The 20,980-nt window shown below is 38.4% G+C and overlaps 1 protein-coding gene across 3 annotated transcripts in view; it reads right to left on the reverse strand.

Annotated features, from left to right (window-relative positions):
* Positions 1–334: 334 nt before the first annotated feature.
* LOC131694189 (circadian locomoter output cycles protein kaput) overlaps positions 335–20,980 on the reverse strand; it is a 35,809-nt gene continuing 15,163 nt past the window's right edge. For 2 of the 3 annotated variants that reach the window (XM_058982673.1, XM_058982674.1), the window contains exons 2-6: positions 4,047–4,383; positions 3,648–3,978; positions 2,934–3,519; positions 2,417–2,874; positions 335–2,360 (exon numbers count right to left, since the gene is read on the reverse strand). In XM_058982673.1, coding sequence (XP_058838656.1) covers positions 1,113–2,360; positions 2,417–2,874; positions 2,934–3,519; positions 3,648–3,978; positions 4,047–4,087 — 2,664 coding nt within the window. In that variant the 5' untranslated portion in view covers positions 4,088–4,383 and the 3' untranslated portion in view covers positions 335–1,112. The remainder of the gene's footprint in view (positions 2,361–2,416; positions 2,875–2,933; positions 3,520–3,647; positions 3,979–4,046; positions 4,384–20,980) is intronic. The other variant, XM_058982675.1, reaches the window with a different exon arrangement.

Raw genomic sequence — 20,980 nt, forward strand, 5'->3', positions numbered from 1 at the left:
ATACATCTGGAATGTTACTCACGGTCGCAAGCATCAATTACCATCTTATCTGCCTGTATTATTCCCTGAATCGAATAAGGACCACTCCCCCAACATTGTTTTTTGCAAGGACCTTTTTTGCAGACATTTTGCCCTTTGCTTTATACTTTCTTGTGGCCTAACCCTGGAAATATTCAAAAATCGCAGATTTTAATATTACGAAATGACAACCAGGCCAAAGGCGTGAGAAATTGGGTGTTCGGATTTCTCAATCCGTCATGTAATGGCTAAAAACCTTGGATAGCATCCTAAATTCGATCATATAATCAGTCAACATAATGAATCAAATGAAGGATCTATTTCAACATTCGTTTATTGTTACTGTCTATTATTTGTCTCACACATAAATACATCTTTTTATCCAAAAATTGTCTGGTGCTTTTTTCACAATTATCGATTAGAATAAATACACTACACTTATCATCTTCTCGCCGATTTGGCACAATTTTCTGTTTTCATACACTATGTTATGGCCCTATATCAAAGCTGATCTGGTTTACTCGGGTACATGGAATGACCTCAGTATCACACATTTTACTATTTAGTTTAAAATTTTTATTTACTCTATCTCTGTCTTACCCTTGCTGTACTAACGGTATGTATGTACAAAAATCCCTGTAGAGTTTGGTCGATGAGTTTTTTCTGTGTTTATTGTTACTTTGTTTAACACTAAATATATTGTATAACATACACGACAACAACAGTTGGGGGAAAGAACTGATGAAATCTGGCAACCGGACACGATGCTAAGCTGTATGAAACTGGAGAAACTATCCATGCAATATATACATACATATTTTTATGACTACATATGGGAGTTGCAAAGTTCTTACTGTTGTTGTCGTCGTGGTTTTGGCACATTTTTTTCATATCTACCATATGTTGGCTTTTATCCATCTTTAACTGTTCATTTACCGAATAAAGCATCATTGGTTTTTTTTATTGTGTAATGAGTGTTCACTCATTTTGAGAAGTGATTACTAACGAATATTCAATTGAGAACAGTTCGTCGAAATAGACTGTTTAACCGATCTCTAGTACACCGTACTTTTCACTACGATCAAAGCTGACGTTTAAGCAGCTCTCTTATCCGAACTGTCACTAGCTCGAGGCTGACTATGTTGTAGATTGAGATGAGATTGATGATGGGGTTGTTGTTGTTGCTGCTGTTGCTGCGTATGTTGATGGTGATGGGAAAGTAGATGCTGCTGATGAGGATTGTGTTGTTGTTGCTGTTGTTGTAGTGGTAGCGGATGTTGAGGTTTATGCTGGTACTGTAGTTGTTGTTGCTGCTGCTGCTGTTCCATACCAGAGGTAAACAAAATTTGCACTTGATCCTGACCCATCTGATACTGGAGCAGATCCATACTGTTGCTGCCGCCTGGTGCTCTGGAGTTTACCTCCGTTGTGCCAACTACGCTGGAAGACAGCGGCATCTGTAACTGGTGCGAGTGCTGCGATTGTTGCGAGGATTGTGGTTGTTGTTGCAGTTGATTGATTGGAACGGTCGTCAACGGCATATAGGAAATCATGTCAGTATCAGGTTCCACAATCAGTTTCGGCTGTCCGGTGTCAATGAAACCATGTTGCTGATTGGGATGGAATAATGGTTTTTGATCCGGCGGTATATTCATTTGTTGTTGCTGCTGCTGCTGTTGATGGTGATGGTGGTGGTGGTGTTGTTGTTGATGATGTTGATGTGAATGCGGATTTGGCGGTTGATTTGTTAGACTAGGATGAGTTTGGTACTGCTGACTACTATGGGGAGGTTGATGATGCTGGAGGTAGGAAGCACTGTTACTGCACCTACTATGGCTGTCGTCGTTACTGCTGGCGTCGGCCGTAAAAGGAAGCGTTACAATCGAAGGAAGCAACCCGTACCGAGCCATTAACAATTGCTCCTGTACCCTTCGCAGTTCCTCCTGCTGTTGTATTATCAAATGCTGTAATTCCTCGTGCTTTCGCTGCAGATGTCCCTGAACTTGATTCTGTGCAGGAGTTAACACGACACCACCAGCTTCTGACGATACTGTCGACGGAATTGGTGACAGAATTCCGGCATTAGCCTCCGGCGGGAAACCTGTATCTGGTTGAATAGGAACCGCTGCCAAATACTGCTGATGTTCGATAAATGGGGTCGGTAGTTTGATTGCTGTCGCCGTTGGCGGTGTACGCAACTGCTGAAAAGAATCTACCGCCGACTGAGGATTGAGCAAGGAATGTTGGTGGAGTAACAATTGAGGGGTCGGATGTGGCACCTCGTGCTGAGTAGTAGTACTAGTTGTCTTTGAACTATAGGTATTGGATCGCATTCGTGATCTCTGAAAAGATATAAGGCATAAATATAGAATATTCAACAAAGCCTGGCTATCCTTACCGTGCTAGGTTGAGTCTGCATCGACTGACGACTGGCATGAGATCCAACGGAGGCGGAGTGTTCCGAATCCGGTCCCGGTCCGTGATAAGTGTTATACCGGTGCCTACCCCGAGAGGACAAATCTGTTGGCGACCCTCCTGGTGTACCTACCACTCGCGTTGACTTAGAGCTCTTAGTACTCCACGGAGATGTTGCCATTCGGCCTTGCGTTGAGTTAATCTGGAATTTTCTTTCCACACTATCAGCGTCGTCGGAAAATTTGTTCTCCCCTCCGGCTTGGTTTCTCAACTGTTTCATTACATCTGTATAACTTACGACTCGATGGGTACAGACTACGAACTCCGGTTTGGAGTTCCACTGGTGGTACGTGATGTAAAACCGGGTCTGTAACCAAATCCATTGCTGTCCCTTTGTCAGAAAGCGATAATAGCAGGAGGTACCTTCACCGTTTTGCATTACTAAAACAAAATACCAATTAAATATGAAATTACGTGAACCTATAAAAGACTATACTTACGACCCTCATGAGATGCGACCACTTTCTCCAAATCATCAAAATGATAATAGTCATATCCGGAGGTGCCCAGTACTTCAAACGGCAGATAACCGATAATGGGAGGAGCTCGGTGATCTAGAAACAGAAACTTCCACTCCATACTATGCCTAGAGGTGAATTCGCTTTTCGAACTATCCACAACAGACATCTCCCGAATTAACTGTGGTGTCTGCAGCCGCCCGGTTCCAACGAAGATTAACCTCGTATCTGCATCGGTCATATAGCTACTAAATCTGGATGCCGTCATTAAAGAATCAGCATCAACGTCGCTTCCTGAAATATTATTAATTCTTGTATTAATATTACTGATGATTGAGCGGGTATACTCACTGAAATATCCAGTAAATTGAACTAACTCGTAGGATACCTCGAGTCGATAGTCGGTTGTACCGCGTTTGATGTAACATGAGAAGGTGACCTGATTCTCGCGAGATATCCCTGCTTGCAATGGATCCACGACTGCTGTCGGATTGAGCAGAATATTGTACAGATCATTTTGATCGTCCTCGTACACCATATCGTAGACGGTCATATTGAGCAGATCACTCTAGAAATAAAACGATTTTAAACTCATTCTCTGTATACAGTGTAAAATAAAAACATGCGAATAAAAAACATATACGTAGTACATACAAAGGTTTCTAAGAGTAATGATTATCATAGAAAAATACCCACCGGCAAATGACCCAGCAACGAAGTAATAGATTCGGAAGCATAGAACACCCTTCCCGTTGAGGAGAACACGAAGATAAATCCATCCAGTGCTTCCAGAATCAAATGGGTAAACTCTTCATTTGATAGAAACGATGGTTTCCAATCGGTTTGAATCTCGTGCACCCGTGACCGGACGGCAATTTCGTTGTGACTTTTCAAAAATGCTATCGTAGACTTGAGTACGGTACTTTTGTCCATCTTTCGCGTGTTGGACGAAACCATCGAGTTGAGTTCGTTCACCAGCAGATTAAACTGATCGCGCCGTTTCTTCTCGCTGAGATTGCGTGATTTTCTGCAAATAAATTGAATGAGTTTTCGGCAGATATGCAGAGATTAATTAATGGGAAGAGTCATACGTACCTCTTGGTATCATCCTTATCATCTGGATCATCTTCCATCATGGCTCACGTTTTAGTTGTTTTTCTTTCAAAGCTCTTTGTTACCCAATCACTAATTTTATTTAAATATTCCTTAATTAATATCACATAGAATTCCTTCCTTCGGTTGGTATCGTACGCCAAAAAGCACTAACAAAGACCCTTTTGTATTTAAAAGCAATTCACAAAATGTTTTAGGTTATGTTGCAAGCACAAATTGGATCGCAGCATCGTATAATCACATGGTTAAACATGCTTGTTTAAGGTTCTTGCAATTCATCCCACTGTATCAATCGATTGTACGCCTTCACAACGTTGCACTTAAAATATAGAAAAGAGAAAAATATTTTAATTCAAGCTATCTATTACCAAAACACAAAGCATGCATATTAAAGAAAATACCAATAACAACAGATATATCGATTAAATCATACTATGCATTATTATGCAACAGACGGGCTGGATTGACAAACACACACACACACTTAAACGAAATGACAATGCGATGGAGAGTACTTTATTGTGGACCAGATATGGCATCAACCAGTAGCAGACCAAGATAAACAAGTATCGGTTCAATACACAGAATGTACTGTAACTCAGGCAACCGGATTTTCCACCCCATCAATCAGAGTGGGGTGACTACGTATCATCATCATCATCTTCATCGCCGTCACCGTCAGCTTCATAATCATACACGAAAGCGTGTTCCACCATGCAGGAAAATTGTGTTTGTGTCCGATTCTGCCAATATGTAAACAAAACAATATTATGAGTCGGAAGGGATGGTGACTGAAAAGAAATTGTAAACAGAGCCGGCGAACCACCGATGCTTGAAGGTTGCCGAAGAAAAAACAGCATTTTTCCGAAATAGTTATTACAGCTCAGTTCATCAGACCCTGGACCCAAACCAATCCCACCAAGTCTTAAATCAGGATTCACGTTTCCTGTTCAATCTGCACCACAGTAGATCATTCGTTGGAAAATGTTGATGGTATCTTGGGCCTAAATCAACGCAGTCCAGATTTCGTGGTACTAGATCACAATGCGATGAGCGTTTTGTAGCTAGTATACTTAGCGTCCCCAAGATACCTTTCACTCATTAATTTTGGCTAGCTCTACCAAATCACTTTCAAGTGAGTGAGCTTGTTGGTTCACTTGTTGGTACGGGCAGAGAACTGGTTCTGGATTTATTCATATGCATGTAAATTCCAACGTCTCGTGTGAATTTGGTATTATTATACCTTGAAAATAAGCTATGAAAGCTTGCAATAAAAAGGAGATAAGGTTCGCCGAATTTCCAAACGATTTTACTGCTACCTGGTGGTGGGTCTACCGATGAATCGTCAATGAATATAAGAACACCGAGGAAAAGGTACTTAAGATTTTCATAAGTCACGGCATAAAATCTGTGGAAGAAATGTAAGTGTTGGTTATCCGCTTATAACGTCTTTTCACCTAATAAAATTTGATTTTTTCTACAGTAACACAATTATTGCAGCAGAAGTATAGCCACCAGCTATAGCTGATTGCGAGCTCTTTTTAAAATATCGGGCCGTCTCTAATTGTATTCATGGACCCAGGATAAAGTATTATTCAATTTTCTTAAAATATTTTGTGAGTGATAGGTAATGGGTAATAAATCTATCGTTCTTCGTCAATTGTCTATGTACTGTGTACTACTCAACCATTTTTTGCAAGATGGTGGGTAAATCTTGAAAAAGGCCGAAAATGGTGGCCGAAACGTTGGGCAGTACAAAACATCCGTTCTTATATTATAGACTGAAAAAGCCAAACAACCGTATAAACATTCTTCCAATATTTTTTGAAAAATAAACAGTAAATGAGATTTATGTTTTTTGTGAGCTATTTGTATATATTACAGTTGTGAATGCCATTCCAATTATTACATGAAATTCATACCATTTTTCGTACCTTGAAATTTGTGTTGGTATTTTGATGTTTACTTGCACCCCTTGTCTGTTTATGCATTCCTGCTCAGCTTTAAATGAGATTCATGGTCCTCACAGCGTATATAACCCCTCTACATTAGATCATTTTTTATGTATTGATATAATTAGTATTAAATTCAGAAATAGTAATATTTTCACTAGAAGTTATATTAGATCTTTTAAATATTGTTTTGTTACCGTTTTTTGATCGTCTAGGTCCAGTCCTTAACAATGCTTGCTGGTTACAACTCTTCGAATCTGATGCACCCCTGGCTTTCCTCATCAAATCCTTCAAACACTGATGGTAGCATAACTAGTTCACTGTCCTCCTCCGAAGCACTGCTTACTTCATAAACCGATTCCACCATAGTATTTGACAAATTCATCGTTTTTTTTCTACTTTTCTTTGTGAAGAGCCCAATGCTCTGCATTTATGCCGCTTCTTTCAATAGCTTGATTATTGTACGCCAAGGGAAAGCTGGTCTTCCTAATTTCTTTGGTTCATCGATTTTATATTTGACCGCTGTTCTCAGTATAGTTTCATTTCCCCCTCTTGAGATGTTTCCATTGAAATTAAGTCGTGCTATCCTTATTTGGTTGTTAACCCTGAAGCACTCGCGCTGTTGCACTTTGTACAACACTTTAGGATTTTTCGTTATCACTTAGTTGCAAAGACATTTATCAATGCCAAACCACTGTGTATTCCTCAGAAATCATGTTTTAGACAAGATACACTCATTTTGTGCACTGATATACCTCAAGTGCAACAATACACTCTGAAATTGTTTGATGAAACCAGACCAATAGAATGCGCGATGTGGGAGTTTCGACCAAACAATATTCTGTTCAACATATCTCGTGATCTCGATCATATGGAGGGTTACTTCCTTCGGGAAACTTGTTCAGATGATAGTTTGATATAAAATTCTACCGCTAGGTGACGCCAGTGAGCATGTTATTACTCAGCTTACTATATCTCAAGATATAGATTTTTTAGAAAGTCAGTATCTTCGACGAAGTTGCTAAGCAGATCAAAACCTATGAGGTGGTATAACGGCTGCTTCAGAAAACTACCGTTAGGTGGCGCTAGTGAGCTTGTCAGTTGTTCAACCTAATGTATCTCAATTTCCTGATTTTTTAGCGAGTAAGTGCATTCGGCAAAGTTGCTCACGAGATGAAAACCTTCGAGGTGGTACATCGAATAATATGGAATTCTTCCACTAGGAGGCGCTAGTGAACTTGAGCATGTAATTTTATCGACCCACTGTATCTCAGTTTCCTGTTTCTTTGGAAGATCGTCGTTCTAATTTTTCTACGAACTAAAACCAAATCGGTGATATTCCGAAAATAAATTCACTAAATTGTCAGATGACGTTCCTCTAACTCAACTAAATTAATTTATTCATTTATAATTTTGGAATATGTACGCAAAGAAATTAAGCTTTGGAAGTCGTAAAACTCATGTGTACCATTTCTGTAACACCAATCAACCACCCACGATGGTAATCTGTAAAAGGGGCTGCTTATAACATGCACAGAAATAATGACACAACCTTCCCTACTACAGAAAAATGCTAAACCAGCACAATTGTTCTTCTATTTCTTCAACGTACCTACTGATATGATTCGAAAATAGTATAGCTCACTTATGACATGAATTATACTATCGTACTTCTAAATAGTCGCAGTCTTGAGATTCAAAAATCATGAAAATGCTCACTAGCGCCACGTAGTAGCAGAATATCGAACTATTTCGCACCACCTCGTAGGCTTTGATCACCAGAACAACATTGCCGAAGATACATATCTGCTGAAAAATCAGACACTTTAGACACAGTAGATCGAAAAAATAATGATCACTAGCGCCGCCTGGTGGTAGAATTCCATCATGTTAATTCGCCCATCCAAAAGGCCATTATCTACTGCCCAAGTTTGCAGAAGAAAGTAGTGCTCCAAATGATATGGATCACGAAGTATTCTAAAGACTATCTGTGTTGTACAAAGTACAACGCGCGAATGCTCGTGTTACAAAATTTGGCGCGAGTGCCGGAGGGTTAATGGTTTTCCCTTCAGTATATTTGGTGCCAGCTGTTTTTGAGGTATCTGTTTTTGTTGATCGGTCTCTCCTCCTCCTCCTCAGTCTGGGTTATTCATGTCTTATTATATCAATTCTGAATTCCGTCAGAGTTTAGTGACAACAGAATTTCCAACATGGAGTTTTTCATATCGCGCAGGCCATTCCTATTGCTTTTTATCAGAGTGAAAACTTCCATGAGAATCGAGCAACTGGTGATATACAGGAGTTGTAAATCCTTTGAACGACCTCCCATTTTAGCTTGTATCTCTCCAAGAAGGCACATAATGCGTAAAAAGCCTAGTTGGCCTTTTCTATTTTTTCCGCTGTTGTTTCCTTACGCGTCAAGCTACTCGTAACGAATGCACCAAGGTAACCTCATGGAGTCTGGTTCTACGTTGTTAGTGTCGTATGGATTTCTTAAAGGACGCTGGTTTTACTTGTGTTTATTTCTAGGCCAACCAAGGGCAGCAGTGGGATTAATAATTAATAATTCTAGCGAATTCTGAACTGTTACATCAGTGGGATTAATAAATCAATTATCCTTTCAGCATCTTAGAAATGTATGAAACGTCGGATTTTTTATAGGTGTTCACCTCTGAAACTTTTGGATTTTCCATGCACTGCTTGACCACATGCAAAACTGACTCAGACAACACTTCGTTAAAAGTTTAATAATTCATTCAGCAAAGCCGGATTGACTAGTAGTCTTCGACAAAGTTATAGACAATTAAATTATCTTTCTTATTTTCCCTTGCAGAGTCCCTAATTTCCTCCGGTTTCAATCCCGGTAATATTCAATCATCATTTGCCAATCTCTTGGATGCTCGATTCCATGAGTTAAGTTGCATCATAAAGAATTAGCCTTAAGCTAAATAAGTTTCATTAACGCTGCGCCTTGTATACGCGAAGGCAATGTTTAATAACAACAAAATTGTTTGCTTACGCCGCGACCCTACTGTAGCAGGGGCATGGTATCACCTTATGGAGCAGTCCATTGTTTTTAAATGAATCGGCCAGCGACCGACAGTTCAAGAGAGAGCTTTAGAAATGCTTTCTCAAAACTTCGTGCATTTCTCTCAGAAATGCGCGAAAGTGATAAACCCGCGTTGTTAAAAAGTCTTTTAAACCCGAGTTAAGAAGTCAGTCGTGAAAAGTTAATTAGGGTTCGCACGCGCAACAGGCGCGCTGGCGAATAAGTCAGTCGTGGTAGCCAGTCGAATGAAGAGTTAATTAGGGTTCGCACGCGCAACAGGCGCGCGTGCGAAAAAAGGAGTCGTTAGTTGTTAGTGACCCTCGCTCGGCGCGAAAGTAGCCTGTTGTGCTTAGTTAGCCGCCCGCTCAGGTTTAGACCGATACAGAAGCTAAAGCTCGATCTTTGCTGAGTAAGTGTCCGATTAGAACGGTTTGATATTAATTATTAGTGGAAGGTGTTTGGAAATGATTAAAGCTATACAGTGTCTACTTTGTTCTATGAAAATACCAATGGGTGTTTGTGAAATAAAATAACCTAAGGGAAAAAATGTGCTGCTGTATGAGTAGAAAAGTCAAAATAAGCGTAAAAAAAGTCGTATTAATCGTCGTCAATAAACCTAAGAAACTGTGTTAACGCATTCGTATTATAAACTACTACTCCTGTCATATAAAATCAGTGGCCACCCGTCGGCCGTGCGCTACATTCTGGTGACAGCGGACTTGAAGCCGCAAAAGTGAAAGGCTAGGAAACGCCAAAAACGATTGGAGTAGACAGTGAGTGAAAGTTGTGGATTTGGACATATCTTAGAAAGTTTGCGTGTTGGTGGTAACCAGTTTTAATGCCCGAAATAAGTCTCGTCGCGAGGAAACCTTAACCATAAGTGTAGATCCGAGAAAAGCAGAAATTCGACGATTTCTGATCGTGTTAATATTGAATGTGATGAAAAAAAAAATGCGTAAATCGTCTGCGTAATATTGATGTTGAAAACTGAAGAAAACTCGCAAGCCAGTCACGAAAAATGCGATAGCTTAAATATGGAAAAAGGCAAACACTCAGCAGATCTAATCGATTCAGTGCAAGTTTCTTTGTTCGCAAAACTTTGACAGAGTGCGTCAACGGTCCCGCACAAATACATCGTTTTGCGCTTGATAAGAGTTTGGAAAGAGTTTCCAACAGATTTGGCATCACGTGAAGTTGTGCTCTGTGGAACTAGCGGCGCTCCATGTGCTGTAGAAATAGTGGTCTGCATCACCTCGGCAAGAACGGGCAGAGCAACAATGCAATTCAGGTAAGTGAACCACTTTTACTTTATTTCTTCAATTAGCTACACACCAAAAAAAAAAAAAAAAAACGAACCGTAATTGACGAAATGATGGAACATTGCCGTGTTCCGTTTAATTATGCATGAAACATAGGCTTTACATGCGCAATGACATAGGGTTACACTTCCTACCATTCAGAACAAACGCTGTATGGGGAGTGGAATTACATGATTTACGAAGTTAAGCGTCATATAAAATTGGAATCAAACGTGGGACTGAGTCATTTTTGATGCTCGTATGTGTCAGGGTCGGGAGACGTAAATTTGCACTATTTTCTCTAGGTGTGTATCCAATATTCTCGCTTTTTACCAAATATCTAATAGAATTGAGTCATACCGCTCGGAATCTGGCTAGCAAAAAAATCGGGCTTTGAGCGAGACAAGCGGAACAATTTGAACTGTCAGTGGGGCTCATGAATTGTGCGCCCGCCGAGATGTTGACCTGTGTCAGTTCAATACAAATAGGATAGGGGTGCTATACGGGGTTTAAAGAAATTATTAAAGCAAATAATCATTAATTTTCAGATTGATGACAAATTAACACTAAATCGATGACAAATTTTTTATACTAACACTAACAAACGGATAGAAATGGCGAGTCCAAGCTATCAGGTCAATCTTTTTATTAATATCAACCATCCTTAAGGATATAAGGATCACTGATTAAAGATCCACTGAAAGCGCTACCAGGGTATCATGACCCGGAGCAGCACATTGTAGATGACACGCAAAAGTAGCTGTCCAATTTAATTTATCCATTGCTTCGACGAAAACCGTCGCAAGCAATGCAGTTGTTTTCTAAACAAACGAAACCACGGTCAGACATTGGATGCCGCGTATATGATGCACACAGCACCATAAGTACTGGTGTTTTCCTTTAACGAGTTAATTAATAAACAAAAACGTACGAGCTACGTCTTTGATCGAGACCTGGGAGTAGGTCAAGTTCATGCTATAACAGCAGCGTTCTGTTTCACGAAAGTAACGTTTTTGTTACGTATGCCTTTGATGTCGCCCGTACATTGGGGGTCACAAAGCAAGCAATCAAGAAACAACAAAAATAAACATTTCTTCCACCCACTATAAATTGAGAAATCCAAGAGAAGAGATATACATGCAAAATGAATTTTAGAAAAGCTACACCTATCAAGTAGATATGACAGATAGGGTAATCCAATTAAGAAATCGCGTGGTGAAGAAAACTGAAAAGTCTACGAAAATTAAACCAATCGACGAGGCAAAAATAAGGTCTACGTCGTTATCAAACCAAAAAGGCGATAGAGTAATCAAGACTACTAGTCATTTAATCAAAAAACCAAAAGAATTAACGAGAAACCGACTTTGTAAGTGACACGCAAAAGTAGCTGTCCAACGTTTCATTCAATATGAAAACCGTCTCGCACAAAAAAAAGCATATATGTAATGCAACCCGACCTCCTGGCATAAAGCCGGAGGGTACTAAGTCGGTCATTCGAAGACACGGAAGGTTCGAAAATTAGTAAGAATTAGTCATCACCCAGTACCAGGGAGACATACATTGTTGGTATCGCTCAGAACAAGCCTCTGACGAATCAATTTAAAAATGGGAAAGCACACAGCACGATATGTGTTTGTGTTTGCTTTTATCAAATTAATAAATAAACAGAAGCGTACGAGCTTCGACTGAGTTTCACATTATCAATATAGATTTGAACCCAATCTGGGTACTGCTAGGTACAGTTCACATTCCAAAGCTGCATTGCAGCTGTTTTTTTTTTTAACACTTTCGAGCGATTCTTACCAATCTCCTACCAGGAGCTTCATAAAAAGCACGACGGCGAAGAGCCATTGGTGGCATGCTATAGGTTGCCATAAAAAGAAACAAAAAAATTAAAAAAACAAACCCATGAATTCTTCGCTCCGCTATGCAGCACAGCTGTTTGAATAAACAACGGCAGAACTAACTACATAGCGCAAAACCAGTTGGAAGAACGAATTAAAGGTCAGGTTCGAGCAAAGGCAAGCGTCGAAAATTGGAGGTCAGGTTTCAATAACTTGACCGCGAAAATAATAACTTAAAACCATGTAGGCCATTGGAATACGGTGTTTACCTGTGGGTAAAAACACTGTTATATGCTGACTATATTATGTCACCCGTTGCTTTGCGCAAAGTGACTAATTCATCACTTTATGAATCACGTGCAGTTATGATGTAGTTTATTTAGCCAGCCTTGACCATAGTCAAGCTTACTTTAGAACATCAGGGTGGCTTAATTATGATTAGCATAATATTTGTTATAAGGTTTTGTTCGAAATAATGAATAAATTAATAATATTGAAAAATTTATTAAAAATCGCATGGCAGCAGAGTGTGCTGTGGAACGAAAATATTTCAATAAATATAAAAATATAATAATAAAAGGATTTAATCCAGTTAATATTCCAATTATACTTAATAGCTGGCAACCATATTAAATATTTATTCTATTTTGAAAAGATGGATTACGAGTTTCCGAAGACGGAAGCAATTCAATGCATTCCAGAATTTGATGGATCTACCGATGAGCTAGATGCATTCATCTATCATATAGAACACTTTGAAAAGCAAATACCCCAGGGAGTGTCACGAGATGAGTTGATCTACGTGGTACTCTTAAAACTAAGAAAGAATGCAGCAGCCCAAATATTGAAAATTAAAGCCGATACTTGGCCAGCATTAAAAGAAAATTTAATAAAGAAATTTGGTAAACGAGAACGGATAGAAGAGGTAATTTCAAAAATTGAGACCCTTCGACAAAGTCCGAACGAATCGTTTAAAGAGTATAAAATACGGGCTGAAATAATAAAAGACCAAATTGATGTTTATAATGAAGGGACTGGCATCAAGGATATGCCAATAATTATTAGCCTTAGATTACATTTTATCGCGGGTCTGCGAAATGAAGAGTTAAAAGTATTTGCGCGTGGACACAGAGGGATGCCACTAGTGCAATTACTGGACTACTTAGAGAAAGTAGATATTGAAAACCAGTGTCTGAAAGAGATAGAGAGCAGGCTGGAATTGTTAGAATTATCGCGTACACGTACTGTTACGCAACAATGTGGGACACCGAAAAGATATATCGGAAATCCAATTGATTATATAGATGAAGGTAGAGATTATGAGCTACCTGAAAGAAATTATCGGCCAGAAATAGGCGAAAGTAATTTCAAATATTCACCGCAGAATTATGCGGAAACTTACTGGTCAGATTTTGATCAAAACACAAAAACTAAAATTTTTAAACAGAATGAGAAGCCCCGAAGGCAAGATTATGATTCTAACATAGGTCACTACCAAGATCAAAATAGCCAATTGGGCGTAAATTGCTTCACGAATGAAAGAAGCATAAATACAAATTTACGGAATTATTACGCAACCAGACAGGGTGCAAATACTAACAGGCAGTTGCCTGCCGAAAGATGCAATGGCCACGAAAGGCCCAAGACAAGGCCAGATAACGGCAATAATAAATTGGGAAGAGATACTTCTCAATATGAAAAATTGAATATAGAATGTACTAGGAACAATCAGTTACTAGTAAATATCGCCTCAGTTACAAGGCCAGATACTAAAGTTAAGTATATGCTTGATACAGGAGCATTCCTTAATGTAATAAGATGGGACACGCTCTCGAAAATTGGAGCCAGACTCATCAATTATAGAGATAAAGTAAATATTACCGGTTTTAATCTGACACAGACAGAAACCATTGGGTCAGTTGAGACCAATTTCATAATTGGGAATTCCGATTATAAAATTAAGTTTTATGTGGTAAAAGACCTATGTGTTCCAGGAATTATTGGAGCAGAATTTTTAAAAGAATACACAGTTTTTATCTCCCGGCATTTGGACTACATCGCACTCAGTAAATCGAATGAGTTCGACAAAAAGTCAAATGGAGATAAGATACAAAATACTGATAATTTTACGTTAAGAGGGGAAAATATTCCGAACAACGCGAATGAAAAGAATCCAACTAAATACGTCGGAGTAAAACGTAATAAGACCCCCGAAGGAAGGGACGCGACTAATAATAGAAACCAAAATAAAATGGTAAGAGATAATGAAATGCCCTCAAATATGTCGCGCAAATGCGAAATTACAGCCGAGAAGGCAAGCCAGACAGAGGCAATTATAAATTATACTGATGCTGGGTCTCAGTACAATATGGAAGAATTAAATAATCAAATTGATACACTTCACAGAAGAAAGTGTATGACTAGTATGGTCCCAGAATACGGATCAGAAAATAGGACAGTTTTTAGTGATTATGGTACAAATAAGAATTACTACAAAAAGAATTACATGAATGAATCCAACGACGAGAGCTTCGTGGATTCCTATTATGAAGAACAAATTTCAGAAAACTTGGATGACAACCAGGACTATTGTCTGGTTGAAAATAAAAAGTACGATCAGTTACGTGGTAATGAACGAACTGAAAAATTATTAGAAATTCTTAATTTGAATCATTTAGAAGGATATAATTTCCAAGCCATGGAATCAATAATGGCTGAATATAGTGATGTGTTCTACCAAAAAGGAGACCATCTAACAACTACAGACGCGGCGGTTCATGAAATAGAGACGACGTCAAACGTGCCGATAAATAAAAGGCAATATAGATTTCCCGAAGCAACGAAAAAGCATATAAATGCAGAAATCGAGGAAATGTTGAAGCAGGGCATTATTAAGCCTAGTAAAAGTCCATGGAATGCACCGGTTTTGTGCGTACCTGAAAAGGACGATGAAAACGGAAATAAAAAGTATAGAATCGTGGTCGACTTTAGAGCATTGAATTTAGTAACGAAACCATTCGTATATCCAATCCCGCTGATCGACGAAATACTCGACAACCTCGGAGGATCAAAATATTTTTCAACATTGGACTTGAAATCTGGATTTTACCAAGTCCCGATCAATCCAAAAGATGCGGCTAAAACAGCCTTTTCCACCCCAAAAGGGCATTTTGAATTCACAAGAATGCCTATGGGCCTTAGAAATAGTCCATCAACTTTTCAGAAGTTGATGAACACAATATTATATGAAATTGAAAATGTGAAAGCTATCGTTTACCTAGACGATATTATCATTTACGGGTCGACCATTGAGGAACACAATGAAAACCTCATAAAAGTTTTGAAAGCTATGCGCCGACACAATTTGAAAATTGAGGCAGGAAAATGCCAAATCTTAAGAACCGAAATTAAATATCTCGGACATGCAATTGATTCAGAAGGCATTCGGCCGACGGAAGATAATATAAAGGCCATCAAAGAAATGACTGTGCCAAAAACAGTTAAAGGAGTCCGTTCGTTTCTAGGAACGGTTAATTTTTATGGTAAATTCATACCACAAATAGCAGAAAAACGTAAACCATTGAACGATCTGCTAAAGAAAAATGTAAAATTTAGTTGGACTAATGAATGTCAGAAAGCATTCGAAGAATTGAAAGATTTTTTAACTTCAGATACTCTGTTGGTAAGACCGAACTACAAAGATACGTTTGTGATCACAACAGATGCAAGCGAGTATGCCATTGGTGCAGTACTCTCTAATGAAAAGTCCACCGATAGACCCATAGCCTATGCGAGCAGAGGTCTAGTCGGTGCAGAAAGAAGGTACCATACGATAGAAAAAGAATTACTTGCAATCGTATGGTCAGTAAACAGGTTTAAACACTTTATATACAACCAAAAATTTATTGTCTATACGGATCATAGACCATTGATCTCGATATGGCATTTAAAAGAGACTTCCCCGACTCTTACTAGACTTCGCCTAAAATTACAAGGGTTAGAAATGGATATTCGCTACAAACAAGGCAAGGACAATGTTGTAGCCGATTTTTTATCAAGACTTCATCCGGAAACCGATAAGGATGAAATTACTCACACTGTCGCTGTAGTTACTCGACAGCAAAAGCGGCAACAGCAGCAAGAAGATAAAGAACTTGCGAGGCGGACAGACGCAGAGAGCAAAACCCCAACACAAATTACGGATCAAACGGGAAGATTTGGTCTTTTCAAGAATAAACAGATATCCGAGTGGAATCCGCACATGGATGGTTTAGAGAATATCGATTTCGAATGGGACGAGAAGGGTGATGTTGAAAGATTGATCTCACATCAAGACTTCCAGAATGATCTAGTCCAAGGACGTATTGATTTTAAATTATTAAAATTTTCGAAGAGCAAGATCAAAGAAAGCCAAACAGACGCCACATTCGTGATTGTCAACAGTAAATCAGCCTATAAAGAGCTAAGCGAATTGGTCGACCTACCTCATGGGTTGAAAGATTATTTGAACGGTAGAGTATTTGCGATACCCAACCGAAAAATATGGGGAATGATATTAAACGGGTCAAGCCGATCAAGAGCCGACACAAAAGTATTTTTTGAAGGGTTAGTAGACGCGTTTGCAAACTGTCCCTAACATATGAAAGGAGATAAGAACATTCAAATTATCTCTTACAGAAATATACAAACTACACTGGAAACAAATATTTTAAGATTCATTGCAGGAAAATTCAATAAGGTGTTCACTCTATATGCACCAGAGAAAGAGCGAATGCACGTACCAGTAGAAGAGAGAGAAACTGTTCTTAAAGAGTTTCATGACTCTCCGCTGGCCGGACATGTCGGAAGTAAAAGAATGTTAAAACGTATAAGCCCACTATTCGAGTGGAAAAACATGCGTAGAGACGTAGAAAACTACGTCAAACAATGTGACTCGTGCCAAAAGAATAAAATTGGTAGGTCCAACAAGATTCCGATGAAAATTACAACTACTTCCATTGCACCTTTCGAAAAATTGTACATGGATATTGTAGTATTACCCGAATCAGATTGGGGAAATAAATACGGTCTAGTCATGCAAGACGACCTAACTAGATTTTTAACAGTAGCACCGATGGAGAACCAGGAAAGTTCGACGGTTGCCCAAACTTTTGTAGAAAACTACATCTGTAAATTTGGAACTCCCTTGGAGTTAGTTACAGACAATGGAACAAATTTTGTAAGTTCCTTAATGAAAAATGTATGTAAGATTTTAAAAATAAAGAAAATCACCACAAGTACCTACCACCCACAAGCTAATTTGGTGGAAAGGTCCAATAGAGAATTAAAAATCTATCTAAGGCAGTACGTTGGAAAGGATCCGAGAACTTGGGATCAACACTTGCCTTTCTTTACGTTTGAATATAATACAACGTTAAATTCATCGACTGGTTACACACCATTCGAATTACTATATGGTCAACGCGCAAACATCCCGAACTCAGTATACAAATGGGACAGTGATGGCGTATATTATGAAGATTATGTGAATGAGATGCGGTCTACATTCAAGCGCATGCATACTCAAGCGCGCGAAAATTTGATTTTATCGAAACAAAAAAGAAAAGAAATATACGATAAAAACACAAACGTATGGCAACCCATGTGGGGCGAATTGGTGTTAGTTAAAGCCAACCCCATAGGTGTAGGACAGAAATTGCAAAATCTATGGAGAGGACCATACGAAGTGGTCGAACTGCCAAGTGAACAAACAGCCGTAATTAAAAACGGAAATAGGCTCGAGAAAGTACATGTCAACCGATTAAAAAGGTATATGGACTGAGCTCTAATAAAAAAAAAATGTACATAGTTGTAAATACATATGTACATATTCACCTTATTAAACTATTCTACATATAAACACAAGTAGCTATTAAATCAATATGTATATACTAGTCAGCATTGTGTATTCAGTATACAATAGGAACAAAGAATAAATATGTGTACGAACAACACAACGAAGAACAAATAAAGAACGGAATGCAAAATGAAGGGCAGTGTATAAAACGAGGACATAATATTTAATTAAAAAAAAGGGTTTATGTCAAAAAAAAAAAATCAAAAGTTTAAAATAAAATAAGCAGTGTCTGTCGATAAAAAGCAATTTAAAATGGTAGAAAATATAAAGCCAGAAAGTGGGAAATTTTTTTTTATTAACGAGTCAAGTAGACTGTCGTATAAAATATGGGATATAATAGAAACATGAAAAAGATGCAATCGAAGGAAAGGTTGCGAATAAAAGTAATATAAATTTTGCAAGGTTGTTTGCAAGTGTAACACAGGAAAAAGTGCAGTCAAAAGGAAGGTTGCAAAACATTGACAATGAATACAAGAGATGGTCAGAGTCCAAGAAACCTGAACCAAACTAAGGCAAAAATACAGAAGGGCCTGAGTCAGCGAACCAGAGCCAAAATAAAAGTAGAGCCAAAAGCCAGAGTCAAAGGACCAGAGCTAGAGCCAAAATTATAGGGGGGTCTCACGTATTTTCTAAATCGGATCGTGTAAGCTATACTACGATTTGAAACTCCGGAGTTAACAATGCCGAAGTATCGAGATGGGAACACAAGAATGAATGAGCAAGGGGAAGTCTGACCCCTGGAATGAAAAGGGTGTATGATACACAAGGAAACTGACGCCAGGATGTATGATAAATGAGTGAAGTATGAACGAGTGCTAAAATGTTAGATAGGACGAAAAGGTTGACAAACGAGGACAAACCAAGTAAGGGCGAAAAGGGTGAAGAACAGGAATACGAGACAAAGACGAAGGGAATAATCAGTAGGAGATCTTACCGGTGAAAACAAGGGAAAAAGTTTCATAATTAAAGAAAAGTGTTAATGGACACTACAATATATAGGTGATGAAAGCGTCACGAAAAACGTGAAAGTGGGAGTAGAAGACATTATCGAACAATTTATAAAGAGACGTGTAACGAACACGCTCAGAAGATTACATTTTACCAAAGAGACGCGACATGAATCCGTCCAAGGTACTGATTAAAACATAAATACACATAATGAAAGGCAGATGAGTAGTAATGGCGAGTAAAACGCCCAGATGAGAAATATTTTATGAAAAGGGCAAATATGCCAAAACAAAAAAGTTATCAACAAGTTGCAGTAGAGACAGACACTGCAGAAGAATTTCATTTTCAATTTCATAAGAGTCGCAAATGAGCGTTATATTTTTTTTCTATCTTTCTAAATATTATTAGGAGAATTTCGATTTGGTTTCACAAGTTGCGCATCAGTCCACCTTGGCTATTGTAATTTTCAGGTTCTCTCTAGGATGGATGTAGTTGATTATGGTAAGTAAGTTTTCAGAGTACTTTTCCTTCATAACCGCATGGTTACAAATACCATGTATCTTTTCGGGAATTTAAGTCTTTATTTACAGGTACCCTCCTGGGTCAACCTCAATTGGATAGGGGGAGATGTCGAAGCAACAAATACACAATAGCCACAATAGACAGGAAGGAAGATAACGAAGTATTCCCGCAAAAAAACACTTACCTCGCTTCGACAAATGTTGTCGACACAAAACATTTTTGAAAAAAAAATTTTAAGAAAAAAAATGCATTATGAAAAAAAATTATTATGAAAAAAAAAACACAATTACAAAAAAAAGACACAACTCGAGGAACACACAAAAAAAATATATTATCCATCTCGAGCCTAAAACAATATCACAAAAAAGAAATTTACTAAAAACGAGCACAATAGGCAAAAGAACTCGAAATTATTAAAATGAGCAAAGTAGCAAAAGATCTCGAAAAAAACAAAAGAAAAAAAACACATCTGGGGAAAAAGAAGGAATTGGGGGAAATATACTAACCACTAACACTCTTTTTCTTTTGCAAAGAATCACCGACAAAAATAAATTAGAAGATTAGGAAGATTGCCAATCGAGTCGGTTTTCATTTTAAAACAAACTATAAACAAAAGTAATTTCACATATGACAAATTTTAAAGATTAAAGCAAATGATTGAAAACAAACACAAATTGAAATAATTAAATAGATATAGTAAATTACAGGTTGAGAATGAAGATAACACAAAAAAAAATTAGTTTGTTTATATTTTTAATACAATAATAATCTATAGCAGCCAAATTATCAAAACCGTACAACAAATAAGCAAATAACGTATATTGACAAAAATAATAATAACTACTAAACATAGGAGATTTTGTATAAAGTGGAAGCAGAAGTCCAGAGAAGTGTGTGCCCTGTGGATAAGGTAGTCACGAGCACTACCCACCGCGTTCGACAAGGATGGATTAAGGTAGCATTGTTAGACTACCCAACGCGTTCGATAAGGATGGAACCAGTCGAAGGTGGTGACGGGAACGATTGAGGGGCGCCACAGAAGACAACAAGAACAAGAAACGGAAAGCCAAACCGGCACGAAATGAGTATACGCTACTGGAAGTAAGAAGAAGACGTAGGGAGTGAAGTCGGTACAGCCAATACCCGGCTCACTCCAAAACACGAGCAAAAAGGCTACAGCCGGGACATCACAACCCGACTACGGTCATATAATTAACTACAAAGTACTTCGGTAGGAACATTACACTCTGACCGATGATACAAGAACAATAAGCATGCCGCACAGTCGACACACTACAATTCGACTGATGCTCGGCCAACACATATATATTGCCCCAGTCGGAACTACCATAACGTCCGACTGCGGTGAATTACCGAACGAAGACACGACTGGAGAAAATCAAAAGC

Source organism: Topomyia yanbarensis, chromosome 3 (assembly GCF_030247195.1).
Source record: "Topomyia yanbarensis strain Yona2022 chromosome 3, ASM3024719v1, whole genome shotgun sequence".
Classification (NCBI taxonomy): Eukaryota; Metazoa; Arthropoda; class Insecta; order Diptera; family Culicidae; genus Topomyia; species Topomyia yanbarensis.